We start from the raw sequence: 25,787 nt of genomic DNA, 5'->3' as shown, positions 1-25,787 counted from the left end.
GGGGGGGGGAGGAGACAGGCATGGGGGGGAGGGATACCCCTATTCCAGAAAGCTAGCCGCCCTGGGGTCGTCAGCACCTTCTGGAAGGAGCAATCCTGGGTCACTTTGCTTGCAGACATAGGGGTGGGGCAGAGGCAAAACCTAGGGCACATCTGGTGGGGCGGGAGGGTGGGAGAAGCCCCGGGGTCGGCTATCGCCATCTCCCGCAGCTCCCCACTGCATGCGCCCCCCACCCCGGGCTCCCCCGGGTCTGGCCCAGTGACGTCACGGCGCGCGCTCACGCCGCCTGTGACGCCACGAGCCCCCGCCCGGGCATTCTCCGGGTCTGCGCGCGCGGGCGCGGAGGAGGCGCCCGTGCCGGCGCCCGCGGCTCGATGAGAAAGATGGCAAGCAAGCAGTCGCCGCAAGCAATCACAAGCAAGCTGCTCGGTGGGTGCGCGCCCCCGCGCGGGGCGCTGGTTGCTATGGACGCCGCGGCGGTCGCTGGGCTGGACCTGGGGGGTGCGGCGCAGCGCCGGCGTCTCGGGGACCCAGCAGCCTAGGACCAAGCTTGCAGCTGGGGGCGGCACCATGAAGGCCATCAAGAAGGAATCCCGGGTCAAAATGCCAACTAGCAGGCTCGTGGATGCCACAGACACCGTCAGAGGTGGGCGCTGGCTGCCCGGGGTACTCAGGAGGCTCCCACGGGGATCCTCGGGGACGGGAGTCAGCAGAGGGGCCCTGGAGGATGGGAGTGACGCCAAGGATGGCAGTGTGAGCAGGGACAGAACCTCCAAAGGGCGGAGATACAGCACACGGGACCTGTAAGGATGGGGTCATAGAAAGTGGACTCGGTGGGGGGGGGGGGGGCAGTGGCTGGGGAGATGGCCGTGAGCAGCAAAGGTGAGAGATCTCCACCTCTAACCACAGCCAGAGACACGGCCCTTGGACTGGAAGCCAAGCCAGGGAACCAGGAAATAGCTCCCAGGAAGTTGTGGCCTTAGCAAGAGGAATATATATATATATATATATATATATATATATATATATATATATATATATATCTTTTTTTTTTTTTAAGTAGAAGCTGGATGCTGCTGGTTCATGCCTGTAATCTTAGCTCCTCAGGAGGCTGAGATATGAGGATCGCAGTTCAGAGCCAGCCAGGCTAGGAAAGTCCATGAGACTCTTATCTCCAATGTACCCCCAGAAAACAGGAAGTGGCTCCAAGTGGTAGAGTACTAGCCTTGAGCAAAAAGAGATGAGGAGCAGTCCGCCCTGAGTTCAAGGCCCACCACTGACAATAATAATAACTAATGGTTCAAAAAGCATGTTAAGATGAGGAAACGAGCCATCTTGATGGGGTTTCCAGTGGGGTCCCACTGGAAAAATCTAAGAGAAATATTAAGTTGACTAGTTCCTTTCAGACCACCTTTTCCTGTCCATGCAGACACTGTGTTCAAGCAGGTATCTCTAGACTTGACTGTTCCACGTTCCCATTTGCAGCCCCATTCCCTGGGAATGGAACCTAGGGCCTTGAACATGTTTCACTTCTGAGCTATACCCCCAAAACCTATTTTCACTTAATGAGGGCCTGCTATGTGTAGATGTTGAACTGGGCATCCACGGTGGACAAATACTGTCAAGTATTTGCATTATGTTATAAGGGACACCAGCCTCAAGAAGTTCAGAGTCAAGCCAGTGCTGATTGCTCACCTCTGTAATCCTAGTTAGGAGGCGGACATCTGAGGATTGTGGTTCAAAGCCCGCCAGGGTAAACACATCCATGAGACACTTAATCTCCAACTATCCAGCAGAAAGCTGGAAGTGGAGGTATGGCTCAAATGGTAGAGCACCAGCCTTGAGAGAAAAAGCCAAGCATGAGGCCATGAATTCAAGCTCCAGTACTGGTGCATACACACACACACACACACACACACACACACACACACACACACACACACTCTCAGAGTCTAGAAATGCTGGAGGAGTCCCCCAATGCTGTGATGTACATACCCCTGAGGGTGAAGAACAGTGAGTACCTGACACAGGCCTTGGCTAGTAGGCTTAGGGGGAAAAAAGAAGGTGACATCTATGAGAAACCTAAAAAATAAAAGTGCCGGGGGCATAGTTCATTAAAATGCTGGGAGTAAGAGTTCATTAGTAGAGCACTTGCTAGGCATATGCCAGGCTTGGCAACATGAAAAAAAAAAAGTATATGTGTGGGGAGTTTTCTCCATGTTTGGGGAGCAGCATAAATTCATGGACCTATGAACATGAGATCCAGAGAGTGGTGTGCCAATGAACAGGGAGCAGATGATAAAAAGGCTTTGCACGAAAGCTTAGAAAGACAAGATGTGCTTTTGCAGGCCCTGGGAGGGGCAGGCCCTCAGTCAGCAGGGTCCCCTGAGAGGCCGGGAAAACCAACAGAAGCCTTGTTGCTTTTCAGCCTAGCTTTCTTTTATGCTTCTTCATAGTATAAAAAGCTGATGCTGTTTCGTGACATACTTTTTTAATAATTAAGAGAGAGACAGGAAGAACATACAGATCTGGTTCCCTTTCCCAAGGGCAAGTCAAGGATTTTCCTAGCCACTGCCTCCTGCTCACCTAACTTTCTGCCCCGTGGTAATCAGACTGACCTTTCAGCTGTCAACAAAGCAAAGGAAGATTTCTTTTCACTGTATATTGATTTTTAATAAGGGGAAATTCGGTATGTTAAGTAGTCCTTGAGTTAAGAACATGTTCCCGGGTGAGGAAGACAGCAAAGAAGTATTTATAACATCCAAGATCCCTTTTCCCTGGACTTTCTCAGGAAGCCTCTAATAGGGGAGCATTTGCTCCCTGCTGCTCCCCACTGTAAGGCAGCCAACCTGCCTATGGAGTATTGTACCCTTGGGCTGCATTTCTGAATTCTGGACACAAAGGCAAGCCAGAATGGTGACTGGAAACCTATTTTAGGACCCGACAGGGCTGAATTCTAGCAGCACCACATCCTCCTCTTTCACTGGCTAAAGCTCTGCACTGGTAGTCTCTACCTTAGTTTCTAGCACAAGCCTAGGTCATTTGCTTGCAGACTTTAACACTGGAAAGAATAACATTTAGATGAATGGAGAAGCAGAGAAATCAAATCCAGGTTTCTTCTCCCTCCCCCACCTCCACTCTAGCCTGAGCACCTGCCTTCCAGCTGCTTGGTGAAGCTGAAGCAGGGCAGTCACCTGACTGCCCCGTGCATGGGAGCGGGTCTGCCTGACTCCTCAGCTGCCAGGATGCATGGAGAAGTGCCAACTTTGAGTCTCAAGAGCAGCCCTACTCAGCTTGAGTTTCTAGAACAAAGAACAGGAAAGAAGCTCTGGCCTTTCTAATCCTAGCTACTCAGGAGGCTGAGATCTGTGGATCAAGGTTTGAAGCTAGCACAGGTAGGAAAGTCAGTGAGACTCATCTCCAATTAAACCCCAGGAAAGCTGTAAAGTGGAGCTGTGGCTCAAGTAGTGTAGAGTGCCAGCCTTGAGCAAAAAAGCTAAGGGACAGGGCCTAGGCCCTGAGTTCAATCCCCAATACTGGTGTGTGTACACACACACACACACACACACACACACACACACACACACATACACTGAACAGAAAAGAGCTGGACCTTTACAGGTTCAGGAGTGACATTTCTCCACCCTGTGAATTCTCAGTGCTCTCCATCATGGGGCTCTCCTTCCCTGGTCTCTAAAGAGAAGGAGCCATTCTGTACCCTTCATACCATTTATGTAGTTTATAGCACATACAAGGCACTTGGTGAATAGCCTCAAGGGTGAATTGAACTCTGGGCCTGGGTGCTAGCACTCTACCACTTGAGCCACAGTGCCACTTCTGGGTTTTTCTGTGATTTAGTTGGAGATGAAAGTCTTACAGAGACTTTCCTGCCTGGGCTGGCTTTGAACCATGATCCTCAGATCTCAGCCTCCTGAGTATCTAGGATTACAGGTGTGAGCCACCAGCGCCTGGCCTGCAGATAATTTTAATGACTGTGTGTGTGTGTGTGTGTGTGTGTGTGTTTTGCCAGTCCTGGGGCTTGGACTCAGGGCCTGAGCACTGCCCTGGCTTCTTTTTGCTCAAGGCTAGCATTGTACCACTTGAGCCCCAGCGCTACTTCCAGCCTTTTCTGTGTATGTGGTGCTGAGGAATTGAACCCAGGGCTTCAGGCATGCAAGGCAAACACTCTACCACTAAGCCATATTCCCAGCCCCTTAACAAGTGTTTTACTAACCAGAATGTACCATACCCTGATTATGTGCACTAATAAAACATTTATTGTGCAACATTCAAAATAATTATCTCATAGGCCAAGCATATGTATGTTCATGGCTGTAATCCCAGCTACTTGGGAGGCAGAGATAGGAAGATTGGGGTTTGAGACCAGCTTGGGTGAAAAGTATCTCAATCAACAAGCCAGGTATGGTGGTGTGTTTTTGTAACCCCATCTATGTGGGAGCATAGGTAAGAGGACCATGGCCCAGGTTGGCCCCAGGCAAAAGCAAGACCTTGTGTGTCAACTGAAAGTGGGAAAAAAGAGAGGGGAGGAACTGGTGGTATGATTTAAGTGGTAGAGCATCTGCCTAGCAAGTGCAAGGCCCTGAGTTCAAACAGCAGTACCACCAAAGGGAAGGGCAACATCTCAGAAAAACTTCTGATAAATCAGTGGAAATTTTAGTGTCCAGACCTCGTCAGCAATGTTGAAGATTTCTATTTACAAGTGACCATTTCCCTATACCAGTGAAAAACTCATCTAGAGGTGGTGTAGTCCCTTGGGAGGATGTAGACCAATCAAGAGGATGGCCAGAAGAAAAGTTATCCTGGAAAATATGTCAAAGCATTTATAAAATTTCACGTAACTGGAATTACAGGCCTGCATCACCACACTTGGCCTCTGAGATAATCATCTTGAATACAGTACATTAAATTCTCTGTAACTGCACACAGTTAGAGGGTAGTATGTTCTGGTTAGTAAAATATTCAGAAGGTGTACATTTTAAGTGTCTTCAACGGGTATCCATTTGCTTGTATGTACCCACCTTTCAGGTGGGGAGAGAGAAATAGAAGTGAACCCAAGTTGGGCATGGTAGTACCTGCCTGTAATTCCAGCCCTTTGGAGGCAGAGATGGGAAGATGGAGAGCCAGCTTGGGTGAGGCTGTGTCTTAAAACAAGCATTCATACAAAAATCAAAATACAAGGCTGCAAGTCATGTCAGAATGGGGTCCATCTACTGGGCGGACTTACCCACATTTAGGGGATAGGTAACTTCTGTAGCCCCCACTTGGGAGAATATGGACTATGGCCAGAGGCTGGGCTTGGAGTTATGTTCAGAATGATGTTTGAATTATTCTGGCTTTTTTTTCCCTCTCCCTCTCTGTGGACCTTAAAAAGTGCGATTGTGTTGACCAAAACCCTTGCTTTGATATGTCTCTTATTAAAGATTGTTATGGTATCTTAAAGATCTAGGGTATTTTTGTATTCAAATGTCATAATAAAAACTACTTTTCCAAAATTATTTGCTAATAAAATCTTTTGGGGGGGGTAGTATTGGAGTTTGAACTCTGTACTTCATTCTTGCTAGAAAGGTGTTGTGTTGCTGAACCACACCTCCAGCCACTTTTTTGCTTCATTTTTAAAAAAAAATAAGATTTTATGTGCTTGGGGCTGCCCCAGATGGCAATCCTCCCTATGCCTCTTGCATTGCTGGGGTCACAGGCCTGAACCAATAAAAATATTCTTTAAAAAAATAAAAAAGTAGAATCCTTTGAGAAGCAGTAGATAAAACACCCCAAACACAGGGCTTAGGTTTTTCTTCTGGTTGTTTTGCATGGAGCCTAAACTATTCTGAACCAGAGGGAAAAGGACAAGATGTGCCTTTGAATGGGTGAAGCCACCTGTTGGAAGGCGGGGCGAGGGGGTCCTCTTCTATCCCATGTGGTATCAGTGTCCTCCATTCTGGCTGTCACTTGAGAGACATTATGTTCAGCTCTCACTTGAGCCACTGTCGTCATCAATTGGTTCGTTATCCCCTGCAGGCTCCCGAGTAATCTGATCCTCAATCTAACAGCTCCTAGGCCACCCTTTGGCCGGCCACTGCCCCCAAGTAGACACGGGAATTCTTGGCATGGCTCACTAAGCTCTTGGTGTTTTGGCTTCGACTTCCTGCTTCCTACCTTCACCTCACTACACCCCAGCTATTTTTCCGTGCATACTTTGAGTTCCAGGATGAGGTCCCTCTCTCCCATGCCTCTGGGCCTCCCTGTGTTATTCCCATTGGAAATTTTAGGCCATAATGCCATTTCACTACTCTGACTCCCTGCTTCATCCTTCTCGATCGGTTTAAACATTTCTACCTTAGGAAACTTCCCTGACCACTCCATAGGATGGGCTGGGGGTGCCTGGGGGTCCCTTAGTGCCCCAAGTTCTGACAGTCTTGTTTCCTAGGGGAAACCTAGACAACCTACTCTGCAAAGACTGAGTGAGATTCTTGTGTTGTCTCCTCAGAACCCAGCTCAGTGCCTGCTGTATGGAAGCTGCTTACACCATCATTATTAAATAGAATACTGTGGAATAGGTGATCAGTCGTGAAGCATCTGCATTTTCACCAGTGCCTTAAGATCTATGGTGCTTTTACTCAGAATAGATTGGTGCCAGCACTGGAAGAGGCTCTGCACACGTCTAGTCCAGTTGTCCCAAACCACTGAACCATTAGGATTGCATTTTATGTTCTGGGCTCTATATAGTAACCAGGAAACTGCATTTGTAACACTAAGAGACTAATATTTATAAGCCATTGCTTTAGTCTACTTCCTCTTCTTTTTACAAATGGAAGATGAAGCCCAGAAAGATTAAGGTGGTCTAACATAAATAACACAGCCTGAAACAGGGTGTCTGTCTATCTATCTGTATACACACACATATATTCCCTGGCCATTGGTGTTTATACTCAGAGCCTCATGCTTGCTAGGTAGGTACTCTATTTACTGAGGAACTATGCCTCTAGTCCTTTGTTGTGTGATGGTTTTCTTCTTCCTTCCTCCCTCCCTCCCTCCCTCCCTCCCTCCCTCTCTCCCCCCTTTCCTTCATTCCTGGTGCTGGTTTGGGGCTTGAACTCAGTGCCTGGGCACTGTCTTTGAACTTTTTTGCTCAGTGCTAGTGCTCTACGACTTGAACCACAGCACCACTATTGACTTTTTACTGGTTAATTAGAGATAAAGAGTCTACACAGGCTAGGGACCAGTAGCTCATGCCTGTAATAGCTACTCAGAATGCTGAGATCTGAGGATTGCAGTTTAAAGCCAGCCCAGGCAGGAAAGTCCATGAGATTCTAATCTCTAATTAGCCACCAGAAAACCAGATGTAGCTCTGTGGCTCAAAGTGGTAGAGTGCTAGCCTTGGCTGACAAAGAAAAAAAAAAAGGAAAAAAAATCTCATTTTCCTGCCTGAGCTAGCTTTGACCTGCAATCTTTAGATCTCAGCCTCCTGAGCAGCTAAGATTTCAGGCATGAGCCACCAGTGCCCACTTACTGTTTTGTTGGTGGTTTTGGTGGTGCTGGTCCTTGGGCTTGAACTCAGGGCCTGGGCCGTGTCCCTGGATTTCTTTTGCTCACGGCTAGCACTCTACCACTTAGAGTTTCACAGGCTTTCCTTCCCAGGCTGGCTATAATCCTCAAAATCAGCCTCCTGAGTAGCCAGGATTACAGGTGTGAGCCACCAGCACCTGGGTGTACTGCTTGCTTTTGAGGCAGGGTCTTTCTTCCTGTCCAGGTGCATACCGAGCACCATCTACCTATGTCAGATTTCCCTTCATAGCTAGGATCACAGGTGCATGCCACCATGTCCAGTCCATTAACTTTTCTGCCTAGGCTTACCTTGAACTGCTGTTCTCCCGGTCTCCATTTCCCAAGTAGTTTACAAATTTGAATCACCATTACCTGGCTTAAAACAGCATCTTTATTTTTTTAATTAAATTTTATTGACAAGGAGGTGTACAGAGAGGGCTGTAGTGAGTACATTATCCTATTTGTTACACCCTCTCTCATTTTTCTTTCCCTTCCCTAGTTCAGATAAGCATATATACAATATCCACTTAAGGTACACCACAGGAAATTCACCTAGTAAGTAAAACCTAACGACAACGATAAAATCCTCCTGTTTCCCTCTCTTGGAGTTCATCTTGCTTAGCCTCATCCTATATAATCATATGTACATAGCTATTGAGCTCTTGTGAACCTCTGATAGGTCTATCCTAGGACCTTTTTATGCTTATTCAGTAATTGTTTGGTTTTAGAGACATAATATAAAGTCGCTGACCAAAACATGTGCAAATACCATTTGAAAAGAAGTTTGTTGTTTTACAGACATGATCTCTACTGTTCTCTCCCTCGCCCAACCACATATCAGGGAGACCATGGGGCCTTTGTACTCTGTGCTCTAGGCTTGTCTCTCTCAACATTATTTGTTCAAGATCTGACCATTTCCCTGCGAATGCCATTATTTTATCATTTCTAATCGTTATGTACTATTCCATTGTGTACAGGTACCACATTTTTTGGATCCATTCATCTGTAGTGGGGCATCTGGGTTGTTTCCATATTTTGGCTATTGTGACTTGCGCAGGGATAAACATGGATGTGCAATAAACAAAGTGATAAACAAAGATGTCTTTATGGTATCCTGGATCCTGCCGTTCCAGATAGATGCCTAGGAGTGGTATGGCTGGGTCATAGGGTATGTCTGTGTTGAGTTTTTTGAGGAACCTCCATACTGCTCTCCAGAGTAGTTGTACTAGTTTACACTTCCACCAACAGTGGAGAAGGATTCCTCTTTCTCCACATCCCCTCCAGCATTTGTTGTTGTCTGAGTTCAGAGTATAGGCCATTCTAACTGGAGTGAGGTGGTATCTCAGGGTTGTTTTTATTTGCATATCCTTTACTTCCAGGGATGTAAAACATCATCTTAAAATTTTTTTTTCTTTGTGCCGTTTCTGGGGCTTGAACTCAAGACCAGTGCGCTGCCAGTGCACAGCTTTATCTCACAAGGCTAGCATTCCACCACTTGAGTCTCAGCTCCACTCCCAGCATTTTTGGTAGTTAATTAGAGATAAAAGGCTCATAGACTTTCCTGCCTGGGCTGGCTTCAAACCGGGATCCTCAGAGCTTCTCCTGAGTAGTTAAGATTACTGGTGGGAGCCACTGGTGCCCAGCAAGATAGCATCTTCTGATCTCAAGTTTGGCTGCAGAAAGCTCAGACTGTGTTGAAGACCAAGAGGGAGTGGGCAGGGGGGGCCTAAAGACAAATTCCTATCACCCCCAGTAAAGCGCCTCCCGCACCATCACTGCTGTTCAGCTGGCTGGCCTGGGCCCTCGCTTTGCCGTCTAATATGGATTTGTTTGTTTGAGATGAGATCTCCCTATGTAGTCCAGGGTGGTCTTGAACTTACCATCCTTCTCCTTTAGCCTCCTGATGACTGGGATTATAGGCATCTGCTACCACATTCATCTATTTCTTTGCTTTGCCTGTGGTATGAGGGATTGAGTCTGGGCCCTAGCTGCACTCTACCTCAGTGCTGCAGCTTCAGCCCTAGATTGACAGTTTTGTTTGTGCATTTATATGTACAGGAAGTTCTCTGAGCATATCTTAACTTTCTGCTCCTCAGAAAAGAAGCGGGCAAAGGCCCCTGAACAGCCAACACCACCCATTCAGGAAGAGCCAGAGCCTGTCAGCAATGTCCTACAAGGAGATGATATTCTTGCTTTGGGCATTAAGAAGGAAGACTTGGAGAAGGTAAGGGCAAATGAAATCCAAGGTTCCCTCACTATGGACCCCTATCCCTGCCAGCCTGTGTGGGCTGGAATATCAGCTCTACCCACTGTGTCTCCACCAGTTTCCTGCTCACGAGTGTCTGTTTCCATGGCAAAGAAGCCATTGACCACAAGTTCTTTTTGCTTTAGTATCCAAAGGAATGCATGTGCTGTTGTTTTTCACTTACCTGAGATTTTGTAGAAACAGAGGGAACATCTTCCCCCCCCCCTATCCCTACCAACCCCAGCTATATCCTCAAGTTACTTGGTTGCACCATCCAATATGTATACTGACTGTATTCACCTGTCCTTCCTTTTTCCATTTCTCTGCCTTTTTCCCACTGACCTTCCTCACCACTGACAAAACATGGCTCAGCTTCCTGACATCCATTTTGTCAAACTGTAGCTAGTATTCAGAAGAGTTACACCACTGGGATCTTCCCCTGAGTATGCCATACTTTAGTCAATTTGCTTGTGTATATGTGCGTATGACCCTATACTGCCATTTCATCTCTGGGACATCAGAATGGAGCTGGGGAGGCATCAGCCTTTGGGGAAACCTCACCCTGAGAGAACTGAAGCAGAGGAGGTGGGTGGTGCTCTTTCTCCCCCATTCCAGGTGACATTCTCTATTGTTTCTCTTCAGCAACACCTTCCTCGACTTAGTGAGATGGAAAACAAGCCTGTCATTACCCGAAAGTTTATCATCCGTAAGCTCAAACCCAAGGATTCGAGGAAGAAGGTTTGCCACTTGGTAGCACATTCTACTAATCCGGACTTCACCACCAAGCCCCTGGACTATTCTGGTATGGCTTGTCTTGCCTCTGGCACCACTGGGCTTTGAATGCATGGGGTCAGCCTTGAACTACCCTTGGGTAGTTTATATCTGCTGTCTAAAGCCCCATCTTTCTCTATCCCTCTTTTCCTTTCAGGTCTAGGTGACAAATTAGATGACAGTGACAAGATCCTACCACATCATATCTTGGGGAGTCTCAAAGATTTCAAGAGAATTGCAGTTGCTCGAGGGAACATGAAGGTAGTTTTGCTCAGAAAGGCCTGGCCTAGAGAAGTTACCAAAGCCATTTTAATGTTACACCTACAGGGCCAAAGCAGGTGTGAGCTAAAGAGACTCCAGTCTCTGGGCTTGAAGTCTGAGAGGACAAGTGACAGCCAGCCCCCATGAAGTGATTTGCTTCCATTGTAAGCCACAAGATTTCCTCTAGGGATGTAGAGCTAGCCTCGTGGAGCCTGGAACTGAGAAGGCCAAACCCAGAAAGGCACCAGGACTCCAGGCCTAGATCCTTCCTCATCTCTTTTTGCTGTGCTGTGCTGATGTCATTGTTCCTTCTCTAGAGATTGGGCTGCTGTGCACAGCCACATGGTGGAGGATGGTGGCATCTCACAGACCCTGGGACCACCTTCCCATCATGCAGCATTTCCCTGTCTCTGCCAGAGGCCTGAGGTCATGTCAAAATAGCTCAGTCACTCTGGAGAAAGGTGCAGTTCAGGAATTGTGTGGTGGAGAGGAGGCTGACAGCTGCTTTCAAGGCCCCCTGGCTCTGCTAGTCAATTTCTGTCACTTGTCACCTTACAGTCCTGAAGAGGAGGGATTCTCAGCAGAACAGAACAGCAGCAGAAGTCTAGGTTTCTAGAAATCTCTGCTGGGCCCCAGGTCAGCGTTTCCCCCTTGCGCCCCTTCGTATGCCTGTGTTGTACTTTTCAGCTGGCTGAGATGATACACACAGAGCCCTGTCTGATGACTGTCATCTCAGCTAAAGAAGAGCCAGAACCAAAGGCCCCAAAGGAAGAGAAGAGACCTCCCTGTGCCCTACCTCCTCAACACAATTCTCTGAAAAACTGGCAGCGGCATATCGCCCTGCGGAAGAAGCAGCAGGAAGCTCTCAGTGGTGAGCAGAATAGACAGGGCCCCTGCCTGGCCTCCATCTGGCTTCAGGACTCTGCTGTGTGCTTTTTCTTTCCCCTGCCTGTCCCAAGCCTGGGCTTGAGCTAACCACTTTTGTGCTTGTCACTTCCAAGAGTTTCTTCCCTTCAAGGCTAAGTGGGTCCCAAATCAGGCCTGTGAGTGGGCTGCCTGATGCACTGTTGCAGAATGCCACAGCTGGTGTTTTAGTGGGACACCTGCATTCTTTTTCTTTTCTTTTTAATGCTGATACTAGGGCTTGAACTCAGGTTACTGTGTTCTCACTTGGCTTTTTTTTTTTTTTTCCTATCCTGGGGCTTGAACTCCAGGCCTGGGTGCTGTCCCTAGGCTCCTTTTGCTCAGGGTTAGTTTTCTACCACTTGAGCTACAGTGGCACTTCAACTTTTTTTTGTGATTAATTGGAGGTAAGAGTCTCTCAGCCTTTCCTACCTGGGCTGGCTTCAAACTGCTATCCTCAGATCTCAGCCTTCTGGTAGCTAGAATGAAAAGCTTGAGCTACCAGTGCCTAGCATTGTCTTTTTTTGTTCAAGGCTGTTGCTCTACCATTTGAACCATACCTATACTTCTGGTATTTTGGTGGTTACTTGGAGATAAGAATCTCACAGACTTTCCTGCTGAGTCTGGCTTTGAGCTTTGATCTTCAGATCTCAGCCTCCTGAGCAGTTAGGATTTGGGGAGTGAGTCATTGGTACCAGCTTCACAACTGCATTCTTACTTCTCATTTTCTAGAGCAGCTGAATAAGCCAGTGAATGAGCTGCTGATGCACACGGGGGAGACCTACAGAAGGATCCAGGAAGAGAGGGAGCTTATTAGCCGAGTACTTCCAATGCAATATAATGAGAAAGTAAGGACACTACCCCTAAGTGCCTTGGCATGGGTGGGTGGGGTTTGAACACAGGGAGGGCTTATTTCGGGTTGCCTCATTCAGGAATCTATCCATTGCAAAAAGACATTGCCAAGCCCTTCACACAATTCTGTTATGAGGTATTTGGGGGCTGGAAAAGATATAGTGGGGCATCCTGAACACAGGTAAGTGGGCGCTTCTTTTTTTGCCACCAGGGCAGCAATGGCTCCTCAAAGAGAATGTCTGTGGTCTGTGGTACTGACCAGACCTCTCTCAGCCTTGAGTCAAGGTTTCGAGATGACCTACTGCTTTGTCTTTCCATGCCAGTGCTGCAAGACCTCCACTGGGTTCTGGAGCCCATTGGAATGCTTGGGAGATGAGTTGACAGGTGTAATCATGACCAAGACAAAGACTCAGTGTGGCCTCGTGGAGCCCATCACTCACATCAGGAAGCCCTATGCCATCCAGATGGAGACAGGTAAGGAGTGGGGCTTTAAGCCCACTAGCTGCTTGTGCCTACGCAGGATGTACAGCTGCATGGTGGTAACCAGCATAGCTCTACTGTGAGACAGACTGGGGACCCAAGCCAGGTCCATCGAGGCCTTGCATGAATGACCTTCCAGAGGCCCAGTCTCCGCTTCTGTAAAGCAGCAACAAAAGTGGTAGGAAAGGTAGGGTAGGAGTGTGGACCATAGAGGAGTTCTGAGCCACATTCAGGTGTTGTCTTCTGCAGTGTGACCAATGGCCAATAAGCATAAACCTGAGGCTTCAAAGACTAGTTTAAGGACTGGGAATGTGGCCTAGTGGCAAGAGTGCTTGCCTTGTATACATGAAGCCCTAGGTTTGATTCCTCAGCACCACATATATACAAAACGGCCGGAAGTGGCACTGTGGCTCAAGTGGCAGAGTGCTAGTCTTTTTTTTAAAATTTAATTTATTTATTAATTGAATACAAAATTTTTTGACAAGGTGTTGTGCAAAAAGGGTACAGTTACATAGTAGAGCAGTGTGTACATTTCTTGTGATATCTTACGCCCTGTTTTTCTTTCCCTTCTCTAGGTCAGGTAGAGTGCTAGTCTTGAGCAAAAAGAAGCCAGGGACAGTGCTCAGGCCCTGAGTTCAAGCCTGAGTTCAAGTTTGTCAGTTCAGGACTGACAAAAAAAAAGAAAAGAAAAAGATTAGTTTAAAAGAAAGAAATTTTAGACTGGTGCTGGTAGCTCATGTCTGCAATCCAAGGTGCTTGGGAAGCTAAGATTGGAGGTTCATGGTTCTAAGCCAGGCTAGGCAGGAAAGTCCATGAGGCTTTTTTTTTTTGTCAGTCATGGGTCTTGAACTTGGGGCCTGGGTGCTGTCCCTGAGCTCTTTTTGCTCAAGGCTAGTGCTCTACCATTTTGAGCTATAGTTCTACTTATTTCTGGTTGTTAATTGGAAACAGAGTCTCAAACACTTTCCTGTTTGGGCTGGTTTTGGACCATGATCCTCAGATCTCAGCTTCCTGAGTAGCTAGGATTACAGGCATGAGCCACCAATGCCTGGCTTCCATGGGACTTTTATCTCCTTACCCTTCATAAAGGCAGAGTTGGAGCTGTGACTCAAGTGGTAGAATATAAGCCTTGAGTGCAAAAGCTAAGGGGTAGTGCCTCATTCCTGGGATCAAGCCCCTACATTAGCACAAAAAAGTAAAGATATGAAAGATATGCCTATATATAGGTATCTATTATATCTATATCTAGATAGATATGTAGATAGTTAGGTATCTTGCTGGGCTCAGGTGACTCACACCTGTAATCCTAGCTACTCAGGAGGCTGAGATATGAGGATTGCAGTTTGAAGCATGGGCAGGAAAGTCTATAAGACTCTATCACCAAATAAAACTACTCAGAAAAAGCTGGAAGTGGTGCTGTGGCTCAAGTGGTAGAACGCTAGCCTTGAGCACAAGAAGCTCAGGGACAGTGTCCAGGTTTTGAGTTCAAACCTCAGGACCAGCAAAAAAAAAAAGTATATATATGTATATACACATATATATGTGTGTGCGTAAATACCTTATATATATTCTATCAATCCATTTTATAATGATTCATATGAGATGATAATTTTGGTGTATTGACTTAGACAAATATTAAAATGACTCTCACCTTTTCTTACCATTTCAACCTGGCATCTAGAGAATTTGAAATGGCATGCATTGTGTTTTGGCTTTAGAGCCTGCCAGTCTGTCTGGGTTCCAGTCCTGGCTATGGTGACTTTTGGAATTCCTGTGAGGTATTTGACCTTTCTGGTCTTCAGGTGACCATTACTCAGGGTTGTGAGTGGGAGTTCAATGAGACATGGCATGTATTAAGATGTTCTGGTCCATTGTTAATCAACCGATAAAAGGCAGCTGCTATTGTTATTTTGATGCAAAGACTTGGCTGTTGGGAGCTAATTTTCCAGGAGTCCAGTGTGGAGCTGCAGCCAACTGCCCCAAGGAAAAGGCTGGATTTGCCATCATTCTTAGAAGCTATATTAGGATGGCTGTTCTTAGGGCCCCTGGCTAGTAGGTGGAAAGGGGTATAACAGCATTTTGTGCTGAGGGTCTTTTGACCCCTTCCTACTTTAGGAATACCAGGTAGGAAGGATGCTTGGTACCGCTACACCTGGGACCGGAGTCTGTTTCTGATCTACAGACGCAAGGAGCTACAGGACCTCATGGCTGAGCTGGATTTTAGCCAGCAGGTTAGTAACACTCCCATACCTGGGGTGGGAGATCTTCCGATGGGACTTGCCTCCTGTCAGCTAATCCTTGCTCTCCCTGTCCCTCCGAGGATATTGATGGCCTGGAGGTGGTGGGCCAAGGGCAGTCCTTCTCATCCCTCACAGTGGACGATTACTCAGTGTTTGAAAGGAGCGCAGAAAGCTCTTCCTCAGAAGATACCATGTGAGTGGAGCCTGTGACCCAGGGAGAGCTCCTGGGTGTGACCTAGCCAGGCTTTCCTCCCTGAATGCCTGGGTTCCATCCCAGCCTCCAGTGCCAACCCATTCCAGCACCATGCTAGCTTTCCTATCACTGTCTGCCTCTTTCCAGTCACCAGTGCCTAATGGGCTTCCTCCAGATGTTGTTTTGTGGGTTTAAATGGCCTCTCCAGTGACTCCCACTGTGTTCCTCACAAGCTCAGGCCTCACCTCAAGGAATGGACAGATGCTGAACAGAAGCAGGCTGGTCACACACCACTGCAGGGCAGAGCTGGTCGTGGCTCTAAACATCATGGCAACTGTCTCCATGGGTTCCATGTGGCTTTGATGACACAGCCCGTGGGGAAATTAAGTCATTGGCTTTTTTCTTACAGAGGCTTACTGAGCTGTTACCCTGATTTGGGCCCCATGCCTATTCTCGGCCCTTCTCTGATGTTCTGTGGAAAGCCTGCTGTCTGGATCAAAAGCAATAACCCAAAGGGCAAGGTAAACACTGCCTCCCCCCCCCCCAACTTGCTAGAGGTACTTTCATCATGTGAGCAGCCCCAGGAGACACGGCAGTCATAAGGAGCCCGCACAGTCTCCTATGTGTGTTTTTATCTGATCACACATTCAGCGTGTCTGGAAATGGTAACAAGCAACACTGACGAGCAAGAGTAAAATCATAAGACTGCAAGGAGAATGTCACAAGCTAACTACTTTATATCTAGGACCCCTCCTCCCCCCAAGAAGGCAAATGGCAAACTCCTGCATGCAGTTAGGGCCTTAGGATGATGCTGAAGAATATTCTCCAGATTGGGGCTGGGAATATGGCCTAGTGGTAAAGGCTTGTCTCGCATACATGAAGCCCTGGGTTCGATTCCTCAGCACCACATATATAGAAAAAGCCAGAAGTGGTGCTGTGGCTCAAGTGGTAGAGTGCTAGCCTTGAGCAAAAAGAAGCCAGGGACAGTGCTCAGGCCCTGAGTTCAAGCCCCAGGACTGGCAAAACAATAAAAAATATAAAAAAAGAATATTCTCCAGATGCTGAGAAGCAGAAATGTTCATTGGGCCTGGGAACCAGTGGCCAACACCTGTAATCCTAACTACTCAGGAGGCTGAGATCTGAGGATTATGGTTCAAAACCAGCCCAGGTAGGAAAGTCTGGAGTCACTTATCTCCAATTAATGACCAAAAAGCCTAAAGTGGAGCTGTGACTCAAGTGGTAGAGCACCAGCCTTAAGTGATAAAACTAAGGAACAGTGCCCAGGCCCTGAATTCAAGACCTAGGACTGGCCCAGAAAAAGAAAGAAAGAAAGAAAAAGAAATGTTTATTGTGTGAATATAACATTTCTCTTCTTACTATTGATGGTGACCTCAGAGACAAACACTATTGAGGCTTGAAAACATTTTGAGGGTGTCCAGGCCCTGGGGACTTGGGACAAGGAACTTCTAGAACAAAACCCAGAGAAGTCCCAGGCACACTGGGCCTCCAGCCTGGATGGTTCTCATACCTGCTCTTTCCTAGAGGAATGTTGGAATTGCTGTTCGCTTGACTTTCGAAAATCTCGAAGGGGAGAAAACATCTTCAGAACTGACTGTGGTCAATAACGGCACTGCAGCCATTTGGTACGACTGGCGACGGCAGCCACTGCTGGACTGTTTCCAAGACCTGAAGAGAGACAGGATGCAGAGATTTTACTTTAACAACCGGGAAGGTACTGGCAGCTTCCTTCTTCCTGATCTAGCTCCCGTGTTTTGTCTTTCTGGGTCTGAGAGATGAATTCTGGTCAATAACTGCAGCTCTTGCAAGTTTAAGCCCTTTATCTCCTGGTCTTGACCTCCCCATGCTCCCACTTCTTCTGAAATATGTGTTCTATGTATCGGGAGAATGATGAACTCTGAGAACACAGGTGAAGAGGCCCTCCCCAGCCCACCCCCAACCAGGTAGTAGAAATGTTCTATGTGTACACACCAGGGCTTAGGCTGACCAGCCACTCTTATTGGCATTCGAAGTCACACGTTTCAAAACTAGGTAAACTAGGATGGTTGGTCACCAGACCTAGACCATAGTGAAATTTGGTGAACTAAGTCTGATGCTCAGTGAACTTTCCAGGGCTCAGCTAGCTCCTCCCGATTGCAAACCTCTGCTTTCTGTCCATAACAGGTGTAATTCTGCCTGGAGAAACGAAAAAGTTTACCTTCTTCTTCAAGTCAGCGAATGCTGGGATCTTTAGGGAATCCTGGGAGTTTGGCACCCACCCCGCCCTTCTGGGAGGTTCTATCCTGCAGGTCAACCTCCATGCAGTCTCCCTGGCTCAGGACATTTTAAGGGAGGAGAGGTTATTGATGGAGGTAAGAGACCCAGAAATGTATCCCCTGCACATACAGGATAGATTACCCTGGTGTTCTTTCTGGAAGTGCCTGCCTGTGGAGATCTTATTTCTTCCTACCCAAGCACGTGTGTGTGCGCACACACACACAAAAGGTGAAAATTTCACAAACAGGTAACTACTATTGCTCAACAAACACCTCTAAGGGCTTTGTGATGTAGAAGGCAGGTGGGAAGCTAGTGCAGGACAGCTTGCCAGCCCCTTGTGTATAATGCCCATTAAGTTAGAAAGGAATGAGACCCAGAGCCACAAGGTGCAGAGCCTGTGGACATACTAACAGCGCCAGATCAGATCACGTGACTCTTTGTTGTGACCTTGCTTTGTTCACTGCTGTCTGATATTATACAAGTGGAGTGGTATTTAACTGACCAGACCTTCAAGCCAGAGACAATTTTCAATAGCATATCTCCCCAGCCCATGCCCTGGAGTAAGCATGAGGTGTGGGACCTCGGAATCTACTGCCCTTCGTCCCCCAGTTAGTCCTGGCCATGTCTTGCTGTGGTTCTTGAGATTCAGTGGAAAGCTGTGTTTTTAGGGCTCCTGTAGCCCTGCCAACACAGCTCCCTATTTCAGTGGTCAAAGCACTAACCGGTGTCGGGTTTGCTTTACTTGTTGACTGATGGAGGGATGCATGAAGAAATGTTCTGCTAGCGGATTTCTGGGACCCTGACTGCATTCTCAGCAGTGCCCAAATTGTGTTCCCTGGCCCCTGCCCTGTCTTCCTCATCTAGGGGAAATGCAAAGCCGGTGCATGAACACCATCCCTTCAGACTGGTGCCTCTGGATCTTCTCATTTCTCTTTTAGGGAACTAGGATTGGCAGACCCAGATGTTTTTGAGTCTTGGAATAGCTGTTTGTGGATAAGTGAGTGAAAGAGAAAAAGTGAGAGAGAGACAGACAGGCAGACAGACACACAGACAGATAAGGGCAGGAAGGCCTCATCTAGAAGGGACTACATGGGAGCTGAGAGATTGGGCTGCCATGTGGTGTTACCTTCCCTTCCCCAGAGCAAGCTCAATGCCCAAGAGGCTGTTACCATTGTGAAGAGTGTGATGGAGGAGCTGCTGAGGGGGGTCTGGACCCCAGAGCGCACGCCATCCCCGGTGGATGCCTATCTCACTGAGGAGGAATTATTTCAACACAAGCATCCCCAGGTACAGGCCGGCACTGTGTGCACTCTGGGTGACTGCAGTAGCAGACCATCTTATGTGCCAGGACTGTTCACCAGTAACTTACTTCCTCTTCAGAGCAGTCTAAGGACACATCCTTTCTGTGTCTGTCCACATTAATAGCAACCATTAATATGCCCATGTTGATGCTTAGTGAGAATCAACAGAGCAAGTCACTGTTTAGCAAGTTGATACTGAATGGGAATAGACAGAATGGCCTACTCCACTCAAACCCATCCTTTTTGGAGGCCCAAAGTTTTAAATGGGAGATGCTCAGGTTAAAAGGAAAATGGGGAGTCCCCCTGGCCACTGGCTTCCTTTCTGCCTCTTAGTCAAGGCGGTGGGAGAAACCTCAGCTGGCTGGCTTGGGCGCAGGGTGCCTGGCCAGTCTCTCCTTTACTTATCACCTCTCACTTCTGCTGCAGCTGCATTACAAGCATCGAGTGATACAAAACTTGCACCAGTTGTGGCATGAGTACATAATCCTGCCCTTCAAAGCCCAAGATGAACATCTGAGTTCCAAGGCCCATGGAACCACAGCTCCATCATCCTCTCTGGAGAAGAGCCCAGCACATGCGGAGCACTTGGCCCACATTAGGAGCCTACTTATGGAGTCATCTCGGCAGGAGCATGACAGCCATAGGGACTCCCGAGATTCTTCCCTGTCCCAGAAGTGTGGAGGAGACATCTGGTTCTCTCCACGGAAGAGCATCATGGAGGAGGTCCTGGTGGAGGAGAACCTAGAGACAGAGGGCACCAGGAGCCCTTGGGAGTCAGACAGCATGCCCCTGCCTGAGTGGAACCTCAGTCTGGAGGACTTCAGAAAGGTACTCTGCTTCCTCCTCCTCTTTCTCCTCCTCCTCCACTTACTCCTCCTCCTCCTTTTCCTTCCTCTCTGCCTCCTCTTCCTCTTTCTCGTCCTCCTTTTTCTTCGTTGTCTTCCTCTTTCTCTTCCCTTCCCACATTTTTCCTTTTTTTTTTTGGTACCATTACTGAGGCTTGAACTCAGAGTCTCACACTCTCAGCTCATGGCTAATGCTCTACCACTTGAAACACTTCCAGTTTCCAGAACGATGCTTCTGAGACTCAGAAGGGGTTGGTGGAAAGTAGCACTGGACAGCAAGGTGTGGTGATCCCGTCCTGAACCTTCCCCTTGCCCAAAGGATCAAGAGATCAAATCTTCTAAGGGAACAGAGAAAACCATCTTTGGGGCTTGTTTTTTTCCTAGGGTTCAGGAAGGATTCCCTCTATGACTGTGGAAAACCTTGTAGAAGAGGGCTGATGGTTGGGGGAGATCCCAGGCCCCCACAGAGGGCACCCTAGGCAATATGGCTCTTGGTTCCCAGTCTTCGTCTACCCATCCTGTGTCACGATGCCAGACACTGGAGGACACAGGGGCCCTTGGAGCCCTGGGGCAGAACAGTCAATGATTCATGATGCCCATGACCCTAACTAGGCAGTGATGACACTCCCTGAGGAGAACCAGAGAGAAGGTGCCCTAGTCCAGCTGAACAAGGCAGCGCTGGAGCTGTGCCAGGATCAGAAGCCACTGCAGTCCAACCTCCTGCATCAGCTGTGGTAGGTGTTCCCCCACCCCTACGAGAGTTGCATCTGGGCAGAGATCCTGGGTTGGCAGTCCTGGACTCCAGGATCTGAGCTCAGGTTGCTGAAAAGATGCTGCATACCCGCCACCATGCTCAGAAATCGGCTCCTCCTCCCCCACTTGCCTGCAGCCCCAAGGCAGCAGTCACTGCAGGGATATGTTACCCCTCTCTCTTCTCGCTGAGATGAAGAGTGAGGGGGAAAAAAAAGAGATGGTAAAGAGCACGGAGTGGCAGGTTCACTAAGTGAGTTGCTTCTCTCTTGTCAACATTGTCTGTTTAGAATTTGCTTGGATAGGTATGGGGACCCATCAAACATAGCCCCTCCCCGGAGCCTCATGCTAGAAATCTTGTGCAAGGCTGATCCCTTCCAGTGGGGCTGGAGCCATGGTTCCAAGCTGGAGTTTAGACTCCTGAGGTAGGACTGAGTTCATGCAGGCCTCCTAATCCTCATCCGAAGCCATCTTTTCTTGGTTGTTGTCCCAGGGCAGCCAGACTCCCATCTGAGCACTTAACAAGGTGCTGGGGAAGGTTCTGGCTGCTTGGTGATCTGAAAGCCCTCTGGGAGTTCATGCTAAGAGGATCTTTGAGATGACACGCCAGTGTCTGCAGGTACAGGGACATATGAGGAATGATGGCTTTTTCCAACATGTCTTGCTTTCTAGTTTGCAACTCTGGCGTGATATGATTGACAGCCTGGTGGGCCATTCTCTGTGGCTAAGGGTTCTGCTAGGCCTGCCTGAGAAGGAGACCATCTATGCAGATACTCCAGGAGAGCTAGGTCAGTCATTCTTCAGACATACCTCTGAGTGATCTTCCCCAGCCCTCTGCCCAGATGCCGCTGGTACGGTCACCAATTGTCCCCTGTGGTGGACACTGCCAGACTGAGTCCATGGAGTGAGTCCTTATCACTCTTCTATCAGGATTTGAGACCTAGAAGCTGCCTCAGTGACCATTTTAGAGCAGTCCTTTGTTTTGCAAGAAGAGTCCCAGGGACTGACTGTATGTGGAGGTGGGTCAACAACCTAGGTCTCTTGATCAAGGGGCTTAAATGGGGTTCTTGAGGAAAGCGTTGTGCTGCTCAAGGCGCTCCTCTGCCCTCAGCCTGTGGGAATTCTCCCAAAGCTGCTGAGAATAGGGTTTAAGACCATTGTCCTTGGGGGGGGGGGGGTAAGGGTATGGAGTGCATGTGTATGCATGCACACATGCGTGCTCATACTGAGTCTTTGAACTGCAGTCCTCAGAGCTCAACCTCCCAAGTAGGTAGATTTGCAGGTATGAGCCACCAGTGCCAGGTTAAGGCCATTCCCTTTTGCTATCCCGTGTTGTCTCAGCCTTGTCATAAGTCACGGGAGCCTGCTACATTTGTCTTCCACTCATCTCCCTTAGTTCAAAAATCAACGCCTACCATAGAAGTGAAAGTGCCAACCGTGAAACTTGGGAAGGAAGAACGAAAAGTAGCAGCCCAGGAAAAGAAGCAATTGGGAATCAAAGAGAAAGAGGATAAAAAAGGAGTCAAGACACCAGGGAAAGAGGCATGCTGGGACATAGTCTGAGCCCTGGGTAGGGCTGGGAAAAGAGGGCAGATCAAGGGCCAGCTCCCCCAGAAAGCCACTGTGGAGAGAGACTGCCCTGGACCTACCTCAGGAATGACTGAGGGCTCTGTCTGTCCATCTCTCCAAGCAGGAACGGCTCAACAGCAAGAAGCTTAAGGCAAAAGAAGACAAGAAAGTAATCAAATCTTCCAGTCGAGACAGGCTTTCCTCAGAAGATCCTGCAGCAATGGACACCGCCACATCTTCCCAGGAGCCCATGGATCCCCAGGTCATGGAGAAGTACACTCGGCGGCTGTACACAGAGGTGAACCCTTGCCCCATCCATTCTACTTATCCCACCAACCTGTGCCTTGTTTCGTCACTGTTCCATCATTCAGAAGCTTGAGGAGAGTTGGAGGGTGGCCAGGGAGAGTGCCTGAGGCTGGGGAAGCAATAGGCAGGAGAGAAAGGAAGCTCACTGAGTGGGCAGAAAAAGCAGCTGTTGACTGGACATGTGGTGGCCACATGAGGTTTTCTCTGTGAGTGGAGAAATCACGCAGATTTGGTATGGAGGAGTGACAGGGCACCACCTAAGTGCTTAAGGATTGCTATCTGACTGCCAGATGGAAAATAGACTCTCAGGGAAAGGAGAGGAAGGAAGGCCTTTTCTTTCTGCTGTTTCAACTTCTCCTCTGGGAGGTGCTCTCTGGGGATATGTTTCTTAGGAGAAGAACACATCGAATTGTCTTAGCTTTCTGTCGCTGTAACAAAATGCCACAGGTGGGGTGATTTATAAAACAAGGGGTTTCTTTTGACTCATGGTTCTGGAGGCTGGGAAGTCCAAAGGCCTGGCACTGGAGAAGACCTTGTGCTGCTTCAAGTCACGCTGGAAAGCAGAAGGGTAGGTGGGCATGTGAGGAAGGAGTGAAAGACAATAGCCTCACTTCCTAACAGGCTAGAATCCCTTTGTGAAGCTGGAGCCAACCCTTGGACATCCCACCATGTCTCAACTGTTAATGTTGGGAATCAGATTTCAGCGTGAGCATCAGAGGGGACCAATGGCTTCAAAGGATAGCCAGCTTGAATCCACTGGAAAGACTTTTTTTTTTTTGGTGGGGTGGGGGGAGCTGGTTCCGGGTCTCGAACTCTGGGCCTGGGCACCGTCCCTGAGTTCCTTTTTGTTCAAGACTAGTGCCCTACCACTTGAGCCACAATGCTACTTCTGACTTTTTTCTGTGATTAATTGGAGATAAGTCTCACAGACTTTCCTGCCCGGATTCTCTTTGGACCTCAATCCTCAGACCTCAGCCTCCTGAGTGGCTAAGATTACAGGTGCTAGCCACTAGGTCCCTGGCTGGAAAGACTTTGTCATGCTCTATTCTTAAGTGACAGTCCTTAGAGATTCACCCAGGATTTTTGTTTTTGTCTTCTGATACTGTGGCTTTGGGGGAGGGGGAGGGGAGGCCTACAAAACCACACTCAATGTGTCTTAGTATCTAATGGCAAAGCTTTGTCTTCTTCAGATGCAGGCAGTTGGGGAGCTGGGTTACATCATGGTGCATTGTGGTAATACTCCGGATCTCATTTGATCAGTAGTTCCATTTGCTGCTGGTGACATCACCAAACTTTCTGAGGCTCAATAGGGTCTAGAGAGTAAATAAAGGGCTCAGAGGACTCACAGGGTATAAGCTGTTCCTTGGCTGTAGGACTCTGAATCAATTTGCTCAGGCTTGTGTGGTCTAGCCCCATTGGAGGCCTCTGTCTTGGACACCTTCCAGTGTATGGATCTGTGATCTTACAGGAAGGGCAGATGGCTGGTAAGCCAAGAGTGGAATTGGGACTAAGCCCAGTCTTACCCCAGGTCTGAAAAATAAAACTATTTACAAAAATTCAAGTGTTACAAAAATACAGCTTTGGTTCCCTTGTCTTCTATTTTTTTCCTTCTCCTTTTGTGGGACTGGAGATTTTGAAATAAGGACTTCACACTTGCAAGGCTTTCCCCCCCCCCCCCCCGTGGCTTGAACTCAGAACCTGGGCACTGTCCCTGAGCTTCTTTTTGCTCAAGACTAGCACACTACCACTTGAGCCACTGCTCCACTTCTGTTTTTTGTTTGTTTGTTTGTTTTTGGTAGTTTACTGGAGATAAGAGTCTCACAGGGGACTGGGAATATGGCTTAAAGGCAGAGTGCTTACCTAGCATGCATGAGGCCATGGGTTCAATTGCTTGATATCACATAACCAAAAAATAAATTAAATATAAAAAAGTAGAGTCTCATGAACATTCCTGCCCCTGGGCTAGCTTCAAAGTGCAATCCTCGGATCTCAGCCTCTTGAGTAGCCAGGATTACAGATGTAAGCCACCAGTGCCCAGCCTCTACCTCTTTTTTGCTTTAGTTATTTTTCAGGTAAGGTTAAGTATTTTTACCCATTATGGTCCTTAGATAGCAATTCCCCTACCTATGGGCTCCTTTGTACCTGGGATCACAGGCACTCACCATCACATCAGCCCTTTGTTTATTCTCTTGTAGCCAGATGACATGTAGGTATCTGCTGCAGAACAAACTTTTGTGTCAGGGGATCTGTTCCATTCTTCCAGGTCTACGGGCTACTAGAGTCCCTGGTGATCAACATGATGGTCCTGGCTGATGAGGTCAACCCCATGAAGAGTGCCTATGACTCTTGAACCCAAGCAACCTCATAGGATACGTGTTAACAAGTCAATAAAGAACTTTTTGGTTTCTACCACTTTGGTTGTGCCTCTGGGTCTTGGATGTTGGATTGTGATGAGTTTAGCTCATGGCTCAGGTCCTCCCATATCCTTCCTGCCCTTCTCCCAGTTCCTGGAGCTGCCCCCTCTAGGGAAGTGATGTGGGGGTGACAAGTAGAAGAGCAAGTTGGTCTCAGGACAAGGAATGAAGTCAAGTGACAGGAAAGATTAGTCCCTTCCCTTGGACCTGCCGTGGCTCACACTTTTAAGATCATGCTTCCTGTGTCATCACTAAGCATGACAACATGTGACTACAAGTAGAGCTCATGGGACTCCCTACGATTCTCCACTTCGCCTGGGCTCCCAGATCTCCAACATGGTGCTCACTGTGCCTCTTAAATCCTAGACGTTCCCCCTCATTGGCCTCAGTCCAAAGTTATTATTTAGGGTTCTGTCTGTTCCTTCTGTCCAACTATTAAGCCCTGAGCCATTTTTCTGCCATGGTTGGTAATACTAGCACTTGAGTAGCTGAGGCAGGGAGATCTTCAATTTGAGGTTAGCCTGGACTGTATTAGAAGACATTCCTTTAAAAGAGAGAGAGAGAGGCTGGGGATATAGCCTAGTGGCAAGAGTGCCTGCCTCGGATACACGAGGCCCTAGGTTCGATTCCCCAGCACCACATATACAGAAAACGGCCAGAAGCGGCGCTGTGGCTCAAGTGGCAGAGTGCTAGCCTTGAGCGGGAAGAAGCCAGGGACAGTGCTCAGGCCCTGAGTCCAAGGCCCACGACTGGCCAAAAAAAAAAAAAAAAAAAAAAAGAGAGAGAGAGACTTAAGAATTCCTACTTCCTAGCTGGGTAC

The 25,787-nt window shown here is 48.1% G+C and overlaps 1 protein-coding gene across 2 annotated transcripts; it reads left to right on the top strand.

The window, feature by feature from the left end:
* Positions 1-380: 380 nt before the first annotated feature.
* Positions 381-24,937, top strand: LOC125366077 (MYCBP associated protein). Of its 2 annotated transcripts, none has more exons than XM_048366483.1 (19): positions 381-646; positions 9,660-9,787; positions 10,451-10,610; positions 10,737-10,840; positions 11,528-11,711; positions 12,476-12,624; positions 12,928-13,069; positions 15,191-15,306; positions 15,396-15,508; positions 15,897-16,029; positions 17,051-17,240; positions 17,690-17,877; positions 18,923-19,069; positions 19,510-19,911; positions 20,541-20,662; positions 21,351-21,466; positions 22,075-22,220; positions 22,372-22,545; positions 24,817-24,937. In XM_048366483.1, the coding sequence occupies exons 1-19, from the start codon at positions 571-573 to the stop codon at positions 24,901-24,903; spliced, it is 2,877 nt and encodes a 958-aa protein (XP_048222440.1). In that variant the 5' UTR covers positions 381-570; the 3' UTR covers positions 24,904-24,937. The 2 variants fall into 2 exon arrangements, with proteins under 2 accessions (XP_048222440.1, XP_048222441.1); XM_048366484.1 differs by having other exon boundaries at positions 459-646; positions 12,476-12,591; positions 15,918-16,029.
* Positions 24,938-25,787: the final 850 nt, after the last annotated feature.

Source organism: Perognathus longimembris, chromosome 17 (assembly GCF_023159225.1).
Source record: "Perognathus longimembris pacificus isolate PPM17 chromosome 17, ASM2315922v1, whole genome shotgun sequence".
Classification (NCBI taxonomy): Eukaryota; Metazoa; Chordata; class Mammalia; order Rodentia; family Heteromyidae; genus Perognathus; species Perognathus longimembris.
Note: the sequence above shows the minus strand (reverse complement) of the source record. Positions and strands in the feature narration are given on the sequence as shown.

What these genes read in the sequence shown, in the direction of transcription:
- LOC125366077 (XM_048366483.1), top strand. Translation starts at nt 571, where the DNA reads ATGAAGGCCATCAAGAAGGAATCCCGGGTCAAAATGCCAACTAGCAGG. An exon ending in GTCTGGAGGACTTCAGAAAG is followed by an intron (nt 19,912 to 20,540) that starts GTACTCTGCTTC and finishes GACCCTAACTAG; the next exon opens with GCAGTGATGACACTCCCTGA. An exon ending in CTCGGCGGCTGTACACAGAG is followed by an intron (nt 22,546 to 24,816) that starts GTGAACCCTTGC and finishes CCATTCTTCCAG; the next exon opens with GTCTACGGGCTACTAGAGTC.